The sequence below is a fragment of the Solea senegalensis genome, linkage group LG21, assembly GCF_019176455.1.
Source record: "Solea senegalensis isolate Sse05_10M linkage group LG21, IFAPA_SoseM_1, whole genome shotgun sequence".
In the NCBI taxonomy this organism is placed as follows: domain Eukaryota; kingdom Metazoa; phylum Chordata; class Actinopteri; order Pleuronectiformes; family Soleidae; genus Solea; species Solea senegalensis.
The window spans coordinates 1,203,500-1,220,179 of NC_058040.1; the positions used below are offsets into that span (position 1 = coordinate 1,203,500).

At 43.9% G+C, this 16,680-nt stretch overlaps 1 protein-coding gene across 1 annotated transcript in view; it reads left to right on the forward strand.

The window, feature by feature from the left end:
* ttc28 (tetratricopeptide repeat domain 28) overlaps nucleotides 1-16,680 on the forward strand; it is a 58,411-nt gene that overhangs the window by 1,665 nt on the left and 40,066 nt on the right. Inside the window, exon 2 of the mRNA XM_044012104.1 lies at nucleotides 10,467-10,835. Within this exon, the coding sequence (XP_043868039.1) occupies nucleotides 10,467-10,835 (369 nt within the window). The remainder of the gene's footprint in view (nucleotides 1-10,466; nucleotides 10,836-16,680) is intronic.

Consider the following 16,680-nt stretch of genomic DNA (forward strand, 5'->3'; position numbering starts at 1 on the left):
TCACAGTTGCGAGTCCTTCTTTTTTATACAAGCTAACTGTCCATGCAGCCTTTACGGCTCGTGACACCTTCTGTGTCACCTCGGGCGAGGAGGCCGCCACACTGCTGTCGCAGACAGAAAGGGAGGAGGAGCTAAAGTTGCCAAAAGTTAATTGTAGCCTGCTTTATTATTTATTGTGCCACAAAGTGTTTTAGGTGAGGGAAAAAGCCAAATGGTGATCTCACTGTCAAATACTCACGTCAACGTAGTCGGGTCACATGGTGTCACAGGAAGAGCCATATACAGTAATGTAGTACTGGGATTGTCCTGCAGGTGGCAAATAATACTTTTCTAGTTTTATCGAAAAAATGATACAGCTCTACAAATACTGGACTTTATAGAGATATTAGAGTGACTGTGTGTGTGAGTGTGTGTGTGTGTGTGTGTGTGAGTGTGTGTGTGTGTGTGTGTGTGTGTGTGAGTGTGTGTGAGTGTGTGTGTGTGTGTGTGTGTGTGTGTGTGTGTGTGTGTGTGTGAGTGTGTGTGTGTGTGTGTGTGTGTGTGAGTGTGTGTGTGAGCAGCTTGTTGTCTCAATTCATCACTTACAACATAACTTCAGTCAGAAGATGAAGAACAGAGATGAGTGTATTTCAGGTATTTCAGCTCCACACGTCATGGCTGTTTCTCTGTGTTGTTCTTCAGGAATGTATACATGTATCCTCCCTTTGACCTGTGTGTGTGTGTGTGTGTGTGTGTGTGTGATCTTGGAAGGACTTGAGCAGGATATTCATGTTGTGTTTCTGTCTGTTTTGGTCCTTTCTGCATGTGAGCGAGTGTGTGAGAACGCTGTTGTTCCTCCAACACTGAACTCTTTCCTGTGCCAACTTGTGTTCATGCAGCCAAACTTCTTTCTTTATCATTTGTGTGTGTGTGTGCGTGTGTGCGTGTGTGCGTGTGTGTGTGTGCGTGCGTGCGTGCTCTGCCTGCAAATAAACATACTTATTTGTGATCTGAAAAGTTTTTAAAGTGAGTAAAGCCTTATGGACTACAGTGACATGTATTGATCTAATGATATAATTACACTTACACTTATTACACTTAAACTTTCAACAGTTTTAGGTTAAAACTGTAACGTCATAACTATAACGTCATGGGACGACTAACTGAAGAACCAGAACAAAAGAGATTCTTCTGGGTGTAAGGAATGAATCCACTCACTGTTTGCTCAGGCTTGGAAGAAGAAGAAGAAGAAGAAGAAGAAGAAGAAGAAGAGTGATGAACATCAGAGTGAAATCTTACTGCTGTTAACGGCAGCGTGATTGTTTCCAAATGAAACCCACAAACGCCGTCTGTCAGAGAAATAATGGACGTAATTTAAAAAGCAGTTCTAACTCCTAACTCTGTGCCACAAGTCACTCAATAAGCCAAGATGGAGAAGTTTGATTAAAAAAGTCAGTGATTTGTGCTGTGTTAAAAGTGACTTATGCTCCATCACATCACAAGGAGAAGACAAAATTCAACAAAATGAACACTTTCACGACGACAAACGTCTCCAGCAGAAACAAAGCTAAAGACAAACTTATCATCCAAAAGTAAACTGAAGGAAAATGGCAGAACAGCTCCTGCCATGGAAAAGCATGACAACATTAGCATGCAGCTAAACCAATGGTAGCACTGAAGAACGCTCAAATCCACAGTCCATGCTCGCTCAGTGAAAACTGGACGAGGACATGAGCGACAGATTCAACACAAACGTCCCTGGAAGACAACACAACACGCAGGAGGGTGGAGCCTACCACGAATCCTGTGTCATAGCATTGGAGGGGCGGAGCTAACGGAAATCAACAGATCCACTAAACTCAGTCAATCAAGACGCTCCAATGAAATCCCAGGCTTACCTGAAAAGGCTGGGAAAGACAAACCAACTCGGTTTATTGCAGCGCTTCTACCGCAGCTTCTCTGGGCCAATACTTTCCCGAGCGGACTCGACGGACTCGTCTGACTCGACGTACTCGACGTACTCGACTGACTCGTCTGACTCGACGGACTCGACGTACTCGACGTACTCGACGGACTCGACTGACTCGACTGACTCGACGGACTCGACGGACTCGACGTACTCGACGTACTCGACGGACTCGACGTACTCGACGTACTCGACTGACTCGTCGGACTTGGATTCGGACGTGATCGACGACTCGACCGACCGCCTGACTCGACGGATCGGACGCATCCGACGCATCGACGGACCTCGACTGACCCGACTGACCGGACGGACTCGACGGACTTCGACGTACTCGACGACCGACGGACTGGACGATGTATTCTCGACTGACTCCGTCGGACTCCGACGGACTCGACGGACTCGACGTACTCGTCGGACTCGTCGGACTCGACGTACTTGATGGATGCTCATGCTCCATGATCACCGTCAGCGTACACCCGGACTTCTCACCTCAAGTCACTCGACAATGATTTTGACGGAGCGATAAAGAATCTGAAGGACGTCGGACGCCACATTGACCTTCAGCTAAAGTACGGAGCAGAAAATATTCCAGGATGCTGAAACTTTCAAAAACAGGTTTATTTATTCACCCTCTGTCACTCCTGAGTGAGATTACATGGGTGAGTGGCAGAGGTGGCTAATAACGCGCTACATTTACTCCGTTACATATACTTGATGTAGTTTTACTGCAACATACTTTTACTTTTACTTGAGTATATATTTGAAGAATGGTACTTTTACGCCTTTCCATTTTGGCTAAGTGGCGGTCGTTACTTTATTTTATTTTTATTTTTTTATTACATGCGCGATCTATTTCTCTCCCTGTTGGCTATGGCTGACAAAATCTTGCCAATCAAATGCAGCCAGTTGAGTCACATGACAAGTGTTGCCATGTGACTCTGTGCCGCGGCACCAGCTGTTAGCCGCTTAGCTGTTAGCCGCAGATTTCGGCTCCAAGTGAACTTAAAACACACCAGCGGCTCATTGTTTGTGTCTGACTGTGTCTGACACCGAGGCTCTGGTCTCCGGGTTTAGGTCTCCTGTCTCCAGGTTTCTGTTGTACACTCTGGACGCCGGGTTTCAGCTCTTAGTTGCCAACCAATACTTTTACTGTACAGTCACATTAGTTTCCTTGAATTTGCTTCAAGTGGGAGAAATGTCATTGTTTGCCCTTGAAAACTGTAATTTTGAAGCCGTGGGACACGACACCTCTACACAATGCACACACCAGAGTGAAAGTCTTTGTGTTTTAAACCTGTCTTTATGACGTAAAGGGCAGTGTTGCTTTGAAAGGGTTCACATCAGTGATGAACCTCTCCAGAGTTCACCTGTAAGTGGTCTGAGACCATCGCTCTCAACCAGACCAGAGTCTGGCTCCGTGGTTGGCATCAAAGACACACAAACCTAAAGTGCACCAGGGACATAAACGCTCCAGGTTTCAGTTTAACTGGACTAAATAAGGCTGGTGTGACTGCACCCTCAGTCCTCAATGAGTTCCCAAAATAACGTGCATTTTTATACCTGGCACTGGAAGCTGTTGAATGATGCATTTGCAAGTTTTGAGAGGTTTTAAGGAGTCCCTGTGCACAGTTACTGTACAGTGTGCATGTGTTTGAGAGAGAGAGAGAGAGAGAGAGAGAGATAATGAAGGCCTTGGTGTAAGCTCTGGTGAAAAGACAAATTTGGAAACACCAGATCAGGGAGGGAAGCAGCATTTCACTGTTAAAGCTACACAGCGCTAACCTCAGCATGCACAGTCTGCAGAGAAAATGAATGAGAAGAACAGAACTCCCTCATCTGACTGTCTGAGTCGCCGTATGACTTCCTCCTCTCTCTCCCTCTCTCCCTCTCTCCCTCTCTCCCTCTCTCTCTCTCTCCTGTCCTCTCTGAGGAATTTGAACTGTTAGCATCGACCCAGAGAGGAAAGTGCACGCATCAGTTTAGTTTTATTCACCAACAACAACAGTGTGTGTGTGTGTGTGTGTGTGTGTGTGTGTGTGTGTGTGTGTGTGTGTGTGTGTGTGTGTGTGTGTGTGTGTGTGCGTACGTGTGGGTTTGTGGGTGTGCGTGTGGTGCGCGGCGTGCGCTGCGCAAAGTGCGCGTGTGCGTGTGTGTGTGTGCGTCACGTTTGTGGGTGTGCGGTGTGTGTGTAATGCGTGTGTTTGTGTGGTTGTGGGTAATAGGTGTGTGTGTGTGTGTGTGTGTAGGTGTGGGTTTGTGGGTGCGTGTGTGTGTGCGTGCCGCAGGTGTGTGTGCGTGTGTGTGTGTGTGCGTGGGTTTGTGGGTAATGTGTGTGTGTGTGTGTAGTGCGTATGCGTGTGGGTTTATTGTGTGCGTGTGTGTGTGTGTGTGTGTGCGTGTACGTGTATGCGTGTAGGTTGTGTTTGTGGAATGCGTGTGTGTCTGTGCGTCTGGGTTTGTGGGTGTGCGCGTGTGTGTGCGTGCGCCCTGGTAGCTTCTTACAGCAGTAAGTTGTTTACTGTGACGAGGAACAGGTGCATGTGCGCCTGTGTCCCAGCGTAGTTTTACTGAGACGTGTTTTTTAGGTCGTCCGTCTGTCTTTCTCAATACTGGCTCACACTGGCTGCCTGTCGCCTCATCACATCACAGTCAGACAGACTACATCCCATCACCTTTGTTGTTGTAATGTTACATCTGATTATGAAGGTGATAGAAAGAAAGTAAAACAGCAGCGTTCTTGTCTTTGCCACCGGGAAACAGCACATGATGTTATTATATATAAGCAATTAAGAGTTTAAAAAAAGTGACATGATATAAAAAGTAAAGAAAGTGATAATACTCCTTATATCACTGTACTAGTGTAACATGAAATATACAAACAGACCTTATTTCGTTTCTTTCCTCTGTGTCTGTTATTGTACAGTAACTGTGACATGTAAAACGTCTTCTTCTCTGTTTTTGTCGTAGCGTTACAGCGTAACCACAGACCTGGTGTAAGTACTACAGAGCTTTGAGTCGTTTCAGAGGTTCCATGTGGACGGAGATATTTCCTGAAACAAAGGCGTCTTTACAGGGAACGTTTTTAACAGAGAGAGATTGTTTTTGTTTTTTGCAGCGTTTCCTTGTGGATGTGAGTCCCAGCATGACAGATCTGCACAATGGTTATTGTGCGTGTGCACTCACAGGAAAACAGACATTATGTTACATTATACTGTATATGCATCAAATGACCTGCAAATCCAAAAAGAGACGCTCAAGACATCAGTGCTTTACTCTTTCATCCACGATAACCTTATATCGATTAAGGTTGGATCTTTAAGAGCTTTTGGCAGTTCAGTGTACACACTTATTCCTTCCTCACCATTATCTCTAATGTGGCATTACCTACTTCTCCAGCAGGTGGCGTTGTAGCACACTAAGCAATTCTGTGTAAAAACAAGAAACACCCTGCGCACGATGCACGTTCTTTCAGAGTGGATCTTTTTCACAGCACGGGTGCGTGTTGTCAGTATCGAGGTAAAGTAGATACAGTATTGAGGTAAAGTTGATACAGTATCGAGATAAAGTAGATACAGTATTGAGGTAAAGTAGATACAGTATTGAGGTAAAGTTGATACAGTATCGAGGTAAAGTTGATACAGTATCGAGATAAAGTACAGTATTGAGGTAAAGTAGATACAGTATTGAGGTAAAGTTGATACAGTATTGAGGTAAAGTAGATACAGTATCGAGGTAAAGTTGATACAGTATTGAGGTAAAGTTGATACAATATTGAGGTAAAGTTGATACTGATACAGTATTGAGGTAAAGTTGATACAAGAGGTAAAGTAGATTGAGGTAAAGTTGATACAATGAGGTAAAAGATAGTATCGAGTAAAGTTGATACAGTATTGAGGTAAAGTTGATACAATATTGAGGTAAAGTAGATACAGTATTGAGGTAAAGTTGATACAATATTGAGGTAAAGTAGATACAGTATTGAGGTAAAGTTGATACAATATTGAGGTAAAGTAGATACAGTATTGAGGTAAAGTAGATACAATATTGAGGTAAAGTAGATACAGTATTGAGGTAAAGTTGATACAGTATTGAGGTAAAGTTGATACAGTATTGAGGTAAAGGAACCAGGAAGCAGCGTCATACACACACACACACACACACACAGGAGGTGACGGCGGTGCATCATGTGCTAGTTTAACTCAGATGGTCGTTAATATTACAGACGTTACATTTGTTACCTGTGTGAAGTGTTCCTGTCTGAATGGTGCTTGTGCCTGTTTTCTGTGTGTGTGTGTGTGTGTGTGTGTGTGTGTGTGTGTGTGTGTGTATGTGTGTGTGCGTGTGTATGTGTGTGTGTTGAACTCACACATCTTCATGAGACATGAGCCTCTAAAGTACAACAATCTAGTAACACAGTATTCAGCGTTACTTTGCTTAGTAACTGTAATATTGTTACTGCTTTGTAAACTGTAATATTGTTTACTGTGACAATAATAATAATAAGTAATAATATTACCATGATATATGTGTGTGATCTAAGATGGCGCCCGTGTGTGTGGCCTGCCGTCTGTCGCTCCCAATGCTGTGTGTGTTTGTGCTGTTTGTGTCACTTTTAGCTCTGAATGTCAACTCTCTGCTGGTGTACAATCGCCAAACTCTACTAAATTTTCGACTACAAACGAAAGATTTAGTAAATTTCGATCATCATGGTCATAAAACCTTGCCTCCGCTCCTATCGGGGATCCCAACTTACCTCTGCCGCGCCCCTGCTTCACCTCCGCGGCGTAAGCGCACTCGCCGCCGGGGAAAACGCAGCGGTCGGCTGGTAAGGCTGAAGGTCTGTCTGCGTCTTTCGTCAGCTTGTACGATCAACTTTTCCCGGCGCTCTCCCCGGCTCCACTTGCCTGCGGACGCCAGTGTTATTCCTGTCATCGGCCCGATCCGAGTGTCTCGGCTCCGTGGTCGCTGCGCTCCTCGTCCCTGCTGGCGCGGGGTGAATCTCTGCAACCTGCAGCCTCTGTGTCGGGCTCCCCGGACAGCTGACGTCGTTGACCCGCCGGTTCCTACCAGGATTGGCCTGGCAAATGCTAGATCGCTAGCGAACAAGGCTTTTATCTTGAAGGATTTCTTCTCATCCCGAAGTTTGGATTTTCTCTGTGTGACTGAGACTTGGCTGAGTGTTGGTGAGTCCAGTGCTTTCGCGGATCTTTTACCCCACGATTGCGGCTATTTTAACTCCCCGCGGATGTCGGGCCGAGGAGGGGGAATAGCGACTGTTTTTAAAAGTCATTTTAAATGTAAACAGATTTCACCATCAGCCTCGTTTACCAGCTTTGAACTGAGTTTATTTGAGCTGGGTCGCTCTCACACAGTGTTGTGTGCTGTGGTCTATCGCCCTCCCAGATACAATAAGGACTTTCTAAATGACTTTGCTGATTTCTTGGCTGAAATAATGCCTAAATATGACCGTGTCCTTATCGTCGGAGATTTTAATGTTCATGTGTGTTGTCCTGAAAAGCCAATGGCTAAGGAATTCCTGCACCTCATCGACTCTTTTAATCTTGTGCAGTCTGTGTCTGGACCCACACAGGAACGTGGACACACACTTGATCTTGTCTTGTCATATGGTTTGCCTGTTTTTAACTTGGAGATTTGTGATGCAGTGTTTTCTGATCACATGCCTGTGTTATTCGAGGTTGCTCTTGCCTGTAACACAGTTAAATCTGGCGGCACTGCTCCTCGGAGCTGTCGTATTTTTAACCCTTCCACTACTGTTCGGTTCTCAGCTGCTTTTAATCAGGAGTGTGTTTCTCCTGGGTCTGTGTGTGATACAGAGGAGCTGAGCTCATGGTTTCACTCTACCTGCCAAACCGTTTTGGACGCTGTGGCTCCACTAAAAACCAGGCAGCCCAAAACTAAGTCTGAGCCCTGGCTGAATGAAAGGACTCATGCTGTCAGACGAGAGTGCCGTAGAGCAGAGCGCAAGTGGAAGAAGGACAAACTCCATGTTTCGTTCCAAACATTAAGGGACTGTTGGCGTCACTATCAGACATCTGTGAAAGATGCTAAAAGAAACCATTTCTCTGACATTATCCTGTCAAACAGTCACAAGCCCCGTGTTTTGTTTGACACCATTAACTTGGTTCTAAATGCCCCACAGACTACCTGTATGGAGGCCTCCACCACTGTTTGTGAGAACTTCATGCACTTTTTTATTGACAAAGTCTCTTCTGTTAGGGCGCTTATCTCACCTCCTGCATATGACCCCTCTGTCTCTGTTCCCTGCACTGCTGTTTTTAACCAGTTTGAACCAGTGACATTGTCGTTTTTACAGGAGGTTGTTGGTCGGCTGAAGCCCTCAGGTTCTCCAAATGATGCTGTCCCTCCTCGACTATTTAAAGAGGTTTTCCACACTATAGGGCCATCTATTATTCTGGTTTTAAATAGCAGTCTGTCCACAGGTGTGGTCCCCAAAAATTTTAAACATGCAGTAGTGCAACCTCTTATCAAAAAACCTGGTCTAGACCCTGCAGTTCCTGCAAATTTCAGGCCCATCTCCAAACTGCCTTTTATCTCAAAAATCCTTGAGAAGTTAGTCCATGGTCAAGTAATGGCCTTTTTAGAGGAAAATAATATCCTTGAGATTTTCCAGTCCGGTTTTAAATCACTGCACAGCACAGAATCAGCACTTTTAAGAGTTTTTAATGATATCTTTTTAGCTACTGACTCCGGTGACTGTGTAGTTCTTGTGCTTTTAGACTTAACTGCTGCTTTTGATACAGTGGACCACAAGATCCTGATCTCACGTCTGGAGGAGCAGGTCGGCATCAGGGGCACAGCTCTGGAATGGTTCAGGTCATACTTGGCTGATCGAACTTTCTGTGTCAGCCTCGGTGACTCGACATCCTCCTCGGCTCCTCTCACCTGTGGGGTCCCACAAGGCTCAGTTCTGGGCCCCCTTCTTTTCTCTCTGTATCTGCTTCCACTTGGCTCCATTCTTAGAAAGTATGGCATCTCGTTCCATTGCTATGCAGATGACAGTCAAATCTACATGCCTATTAAAAAGAACGATGAATACTCTTTTAAAATTTTACTTCAGTGTCTTGATGACATAAAGGCCTGGATGGCTCTGAACTTTTTAAACTTTAATGACAAAAAGACAGAAGTGATGGTGTTTGGTGGCACCACCGGGGCCCCCCAAGTAGATCTGGGCTGCTTGGCTCCGTTTTTAAAACACACTACCACAAACCTGGGGGTTAAAATCGACTCTGATCTGAAGCTTGACAACCAGATCAGGTCCGTTGTTAAATCGAGCTTTTTTCAGTTGAGGCAGCTGGCCAAAATAAAGCCAATTCTCTCGAGGCAACATTTTGAAATTGTCATTCACGCCTTTGTCACCACTCGGCTGGACTACTGCAATTCTCTTTATGTGGGGGTTAGTGCGTCCTCCATTGCTCGTCTTCAGATGGTACAAAACGCTGCCGCACGTCTTTTAACTGGCACGCGCAAATTTGAGCACATTTCCCCCATTTTAGCTTCACTCCACTGGCTGCCCATACACTTCAGGATCGATTTTAAAACAATTTTATTTGTTTTTAAATCCCTGAATGGTCTTGCCCCGCCCTACCTCTCTGAGCTTCTACATCCATACTCACCCGCTCGCTCTCTCAGGTCAGCTGATCAGCTGCTCCTGAGTGTGCCAAAAACCAAGCGGAAGCTCAGAGGGGATCGTGCCTTCGCTGTCGCAGCTCCAAAACTTTGGAATGCTCTGCCCCTCCACATAAGACAGGCCTCGTCCTTGTCTGTTTTTAAATCCCTTCTTAAAACCCACCTTTTCTCTTTGGCCTTTGACACTTCATGAGACGTTTGGTTTTATTTATTTTACATATTTTAATTTGAATAGAATTTATTGTTTTTTATTGTATGCTGCTAATTCTTATTGTATTTTATGATTCTAATTTATTTTAAGCTGTTTTATCTAATTTTGAACCTTTTATTATTATGCCTTTTATTTATTCTGTACAGCACTTTGGTCCATTGTGGTTTGTTTAAAGTGCTTAACAAATAAAGTTGGATTGGATTGGATTGGATATTACTGAGTCATGTGTTTTTGGCCCAAAGGCATCTGTAAATGATCGAAATAGTGTTTTGGTTTTATTTTATAGTTTTTCATTCAGTGCAAATGTGCACATCTTTTCCAGGTTTTAATCCAAATCCATTAAACCAGTTTACTTTTTTAATCCAAGCTCAGTATCAGCAAAGTGCTTCACTTTGAATATGAACGTGACAACAATCAAAGAGTGACACTAGTTTGGAGTAAACAACACGACTATAATGAATGCAGTTTCTATTTGTATGAATAACAGTCTGAGGTGGTGGGAGGAGTCCTGACTTTTGACCTGAGTCTTTATAAACATTTTCTCTGTGATTCATTTTCTGTTGATTGTCTAATGTAAGGATCATTTTCATTGAACTCTTCATCTCTCTCCTTGTCTTCCTCTCCGTCCTCTTCTTCTTTCAGTTCTCCCTGTTCGGTTCTCGCTCCTCCAGCAGAACTGCCAACCCTCCCTCCTCCTCCTCCTCCTCTTCCTCCTCATCCCCTGGTATCCATTCAGCAGCGACTCTGAAAAGGCTGGAGCGACCAGTGGGTGGCGCTCCGTCAAGCTTAAGCAAAGCAGAGTTCCTGGAGCGCGTGCGTCGCAGCAACCAGGCCTGCCAGCAGGGGGAGTACGCCCTGGCTGTGCGTCTGTACAGCGAGGCGCTCGCCGCTGACCCACAAAACTGCATTTTGTACAGCAACCGCTCGGCGGCGTACCTGAGACTGGGTCAGTACAGCACCGCGCTGGACGACGCTATCAAAGCACGACTCATCAACCCCAAGTGGCCCAAGGTAAGAGGCGGATACTAAATGTTACTGTGCACATGAGGGCGTGTGGTTTCATGTCTTCATCTGCCTGTCACTCAACGATGATCTCAGTCATGTAATCTTCATGTGACCGTTAGAAACACTCATAATCAGGATGATTTAATCTCAACCACAGATATGTGTGAACTCACCAAAATGACTTTACTCATAACTTTAACTGCTGTCAAACCATTACAATGTTTAATCACGATTAATCACAGTCATTTAATAGTTAACTTGCGATTAATCGCATTCATTTAATAGTTAACTTGCGATTAATCGCATTCATTTAATAGTTAACTTGCGATTAATCGCATTAATGTCATAGTTAACCCGCGATTAATCGCATTAATGTCACAGTTAACTCACGATTAATCGCATTAATGCCACAGTTATGTCACGATTAATCGCATTAATGTTGTAGTTAACTCGCGATTAATCGCATTAATGTCACAGTTAACTTGCGATTAACAGCATTAATGTCATAGTTAACTCGCGATTAATCGCATTAATGTCATAGTTAACTCGCGATTAATCGCATTAATGCCATAGTTAACTTGCGATTGATCGCATTAATGTCATAGTTAACTCGCAATTAATCGCATTAATGTCACAGTTAACTCACGATTAATCGCATTAATGCCACAGTTATGTCACGATTAATCGCATTAATGTCATAGTTAACTTGCGATTAATCGATTAATCGCGATTAATCGCATTCATGTCATAGTTAACCCGCGATTAATCGCATTAATGTCATAGTTAACTCGCGATTAATCGCATTAATGTCATAGTTAACTCACGATTAATCGCATTCATGTCACAGTTAATCGCACATTTGTAACTGTAAAGTCATTCTCAGTGAAAGAAAGACTGGTTTAAGCTTCAGAACAGAAGGCTTATCTAATCAAATGTACGTCCTAATGATATGTTCTTATGTGAGGTTAGGGTTAGAGGTGAAGTTTGCTCACAGCGTGAGAAAAAGGGAAGTCACTCACATGAAGTATTCACATGATTGTGGACAGAAGAGTCCATCTCGAGAGACGACCTGACGTTGTTGTCATTGTGTGTCTGTGCTGCAGTGAAGAAACGTGTGTCAGTCAGTGTCAGTCATTATTAGACTGTTACACGACGTGCTCGTCACGTTATACGACTGTTTACACCTGAAGGAAGTGGACTTCACAGCGACACAGTGAGCCTTCACTGGCCTTCACTGGCCTTCACTTCCCTGCTGCTCTGAGTCCGTCCTGAGGCGTCCTCCGTCTGGACGACTGGGGCCCGGCCAGCTCCACTCCACTTCCTTTCTCTGTGCGAGAGAATGGACGGAAGTGGTGTTTGGGTGTGTGTGTGTGTGTGTCAGTGTGTGTGTGCAACTTTGCACGGCTGTTATTTTGTTTTCTAAACTCTGGCGAGGCCTTGGCCTGAGTTTGGCACTGACTGAGGACAATAACAGACTGTGTGTGTGTGTGTGTGTGTGTGTGTCTTTCATAGTAGCAGTATCATAGCAGTTGGCTCAGTGGGTCAAAGGCAGAGGTCAAGATTAATGAATTACTAATAAGAGTGAGACATTTACTTCTGCTTCAGCTGCCTCCTTGCTCTCTTCTCCTTCTTTTTCTTCTTTTCTCCTCCGTCTCCCACAGTTTGTCCCACAGTTTGTCCCTCTGTCTCCCACAGTTTGTCCCTCTGCTGCTCCCGTCGACAGGCTTAAGCACACGCTCAGTGAAAGCATGTCAGTCATGGGAACAGAGGGCTGTTACTGGTCAGAATCACACATGTTTATCGGGAGTTCCTCGCTGATGTTGTTTCTTTGCTTCATGGTGTTGTCGTCACACTCGATGCAGCTCGATGAGAAAGTCTTTTGTTTCTTTGTGATTCAAATGAAGTCTTTTCTCTGACTGTGTTGTGTCATCTGTCTGTTTTTGTTGTTACATTCTCTCAAAGAGGTTTTTTATTCAGATTCTCAAACTTTTAGCATCATGGGAAACGTCTGCTCCTTCATATGAACTGCTTTTTTGTTATTTACTTCTGTAGATGCAGATATCTGTTTGTTCATGTGAAGACATAGTTTAGGATATTTTAGTTTTAAACTGTACAAAACCAGTATAAACAAATTGAGCTGCAATAATTACTAGTGCTGTCAAACGATAAAAGTATTTAATCGCACATTTGTATGAGATTAATACAATAATCGAGCAATAATTCATTCTTTGTGTGGATGAAGCTGTTTCATTTGACTCACTGTAAGGCTACACATAAAAGGAAGTGAGAAAATACTCTGTTTCTTGTGTAAAGTGGACAAACTGAGCCTTTAATTGTGTGGCTGTGAGTTTGATGTTACCATCCAAGCCTGTTCCTAAATATGAGGCTGTGGGAGCTGGAGCTGGAACCAGTTCAGATCATCAGTAAACGCTCTGAAGTGCAAGCCGACTCCGCCTTTTTTACGCAGAAAGACCTCGGAGTTTGCCCCTCACTGTTCAGGCTTCCCTGTAATTAACAGACGACTCTGTGACCACGCGCTGCACAAATATTACTCACAGACGTGCAGAGAACACGCAGAGAACGTGCAGAGAGCGTGCAGAGAGCGTGCAGAGAACGTGGAGAGTGTGCAGAGAACGTGCAGAGTGTGCAGAGAACGTGGAGAGTGTGCAGAGAACGCACAGAGAATGTGAGAGTGTGCAGAGAACGTGCAGAGTGTGCAGAGAACGTGGAGAGTGTGCAGAGAACGCACAGAGAATTGAGAGAACGCGACAGAGAGCATGTAGAGAGTGCAGAGAACGCAGAGAGCGCAGAACATGAGAGTGTGTAGAGAACGCCAAGAGAGAACGACAGAGAACGTGCAGAGAGCGGTAGAGTGTGCAGAGAACGCGACAGAGAGCTGCAAGAGAATCCAGAGAAAGCATGCAGAGAGCTCAGGGAGAGCGCAGAGAACGGCAGAGAGCGCAGAGGCGCGGCAGAGAAGCGGGAGAGTGTGCAGAGAACGGCAGAGAACGCAGAGAATGCGAGAATCGCGGTAGAGAACGCGCAGAGAACGCAGAGCAGAGAGCGCAGAGACCGGTAGAGAACGCTCAGAGAACGTAGAACGCGAGAACGGTAGAGAACGGAGAACGACAGAAACGCAGAGAACGCAGAGAATCGAACGTGCAGAGAACGCTCAGAGAACGCAGAGCGCGGTAGAGAACGGCAGAGAACGCAGAGAGTGTGTAGAGAACGCCAGCAGAGAACGCAAGAGAGTGTGTAGAGAACGCGAGAGAACGCAGAGAACACACACAGAGAATGTGCAGAGAACGAGAGAACGCGGTAGAGAACGCAGAGAGTGTAGAGAACACAGAGAACGTGCAGAGAACGCCTAGAGAACGTCTAGAGAATGCACAGAGAGTGTGTAGAAAGCATGCAGAGAACGTGCAGAGAGCGTGTTGAGAACGTGCAGAGAACGTGCAGAGAATGCACAGAGAACGTGCAGAGAACACACAGAGAACGTGCAGAGAACGTGTAGAGAACGTGCAGAGAACGTGAGAGGCTTTGAGTGAGGACTCGGGACCTAAACTGGCCTGTTTATATTATATTAGAGAGTTTATATTATAATGTGATCTAAATAAAGGGAATATATTGAATTTCCTCGTCGCACAAGCGTAAGATCCCATGACTTGACACGGGACGTGTTCTCTGGTGAATTTGTGCTTTTTTCAGGTCAGTGGGGTGAGTGGGGTCAGTGGGGTAATTCAGGACTTAGTGCAGCACATGGTTTCTGCCTGGCGACGATACATCCATCATTCTAGAACTTAGTAGAACTGACCCTTGTGCAAAAATGATTAGTCTCTTAAATAACATGTTAATAATAAATGTTGTCATAAAAACATGTCATTTAGCAGACGCTTTTTATCCAAAGCGACTTACAATGGAATGGAGTACAATGAGCCAGGGGTGGAATCGAACTTGCGACCATGATGTCTTTCGCACACAGGTTACCAGTCTTAACCAGTCTTAACCAGTCTTAACCAGTCTTAAGTGATTTGTTAAACCGCAGAGAACGACAGAGGAAACGACCTCTTTAAGGTGATTGTGTTCCTGCTGTTCTGTAACTGTGTAACAAATCAAAATGTTTATTGCACTCATGAACAAAAGATTAGAAACACTCAAGTAAAGTGTCAAACAGTGGGAACTTTATTTATTATAAAAACTTGACGCCGTTAGAATGACGTTAATAACACGTTTGACTGACAGCACTAGATAACAGCTGATTTTAGCTCAGTTATCAATGAGCTCATGTAATGTTCTGTGTCCACAGGAACTAAAAACACTGATTTTCTCTCTGGATGTTTCTGTGGGAGAGGGAACAGTTTTCAAACTTCAATGTTAAGCTGCTAAAATGCTGTTTATTGGCCAAAAAAAAGTATAAAAAAAACCCACATTCCTAAATCTCCTAAGTCTAAGCAGGCTTAGAGTTTATTAGGTCAAACTTTTGTGAAGTGGCTCTGATTTTCCTTCTGTAATACTGTGATGTCAGGTTCACGCTCATTCACTTTAAATGCTTCAAGCATTGTTTGTTCACAGTTGAGGAATATTAAACTTTCCAAGCTCCAGACAATCATTTGATATTTCTGCTCAAACAGCTGCCAGACGAGGCCATTCTCCCACTTCAACCACCTTAAACTGCCCTTCAGTTTATTATTAATTGATAAAAAATGTAATTAAATAAATCAACTGATCGCTCTAACAGCAAAGTATTTGTTGCAGCTCCTCTCAGTGAAATAAACTGGGTTTTATGGACATTTTTGGACATTTTTATAGTGTATATATAATGTGGGGTATTTTTTAATTGAATTTATTCATTAGTTTCTTTATTTTTTGTTTATTGTTCACAGATTGTACTGTGTAAATGAATCTCATCCAATAAATGAAGTCATTCCACACACTGAATCTAGATTGATCATAAAAAAGTTGAAGTTTAAATTTCCCGTGATGATCATCAGTGACACATTTCCTCTGCACGAGAATAACAATCACTCTTGGGATATTTTTGGGATCGACATGTTTATGCAGCTGGAGGAAAAGATCATTAAAAGAGAGAGAGATTGAACTAAAGTCTAAAGTCATTTGTAGAGACAATGTTAAAAGTCACTGATTTACTTTAGTTTTTCATTATTATATTTTATGTTGTATAAATCATCTGTCGTTAGTGTATAACATGTGATTTTATCACCATAAAAACGTTAATATCATTATTATTATTACTGTATTATCCTGAACAAGCCCAGGTTAAAGCTCCAGTGTGTCACCATCATCCGTGATGTAAAATGCATGAAATACACCTTTAATGCTTAGACTGATCAGCTCCTGTAAGAAGATTCTGTCGTGTGATGTTTGCCAGTAAATCCATCTGCGAGTCGACCTCATCATCACTGAGTTTCGCTCGTCTGCTAAATGAAGCATCACCAGATCTGATTTAAACGTGTCATACTGTGAGTTAAACGCAGGTTTGCTCTGCAGCCACTAGAGTGCAGCACTGGTCACAGTCACAGAGAAGCCTTGTTACCCCTCGCTTCATGAACCGTGAGCACTACAGCTGGACCTGAAGCTTTAAACAACTGCACTTGTTTAATTAACGTGTAATCAACCGTGGTCGACTGAAGCCCTGAAATCTCGACTCGTCGGTTAGTTGACCTTAAACTAACTATTAAACTAAACTAAATGTTTCAGGTCAAAATTGATTTGGGTTTGGAACGGTCAGTGGACACTCAGTCACAAAATAAAGAGTGCTTAATATTTAACAATTCTATAATACTTCACAACATATCAGACATGTGCGCGCGCGCACACACACACACACACA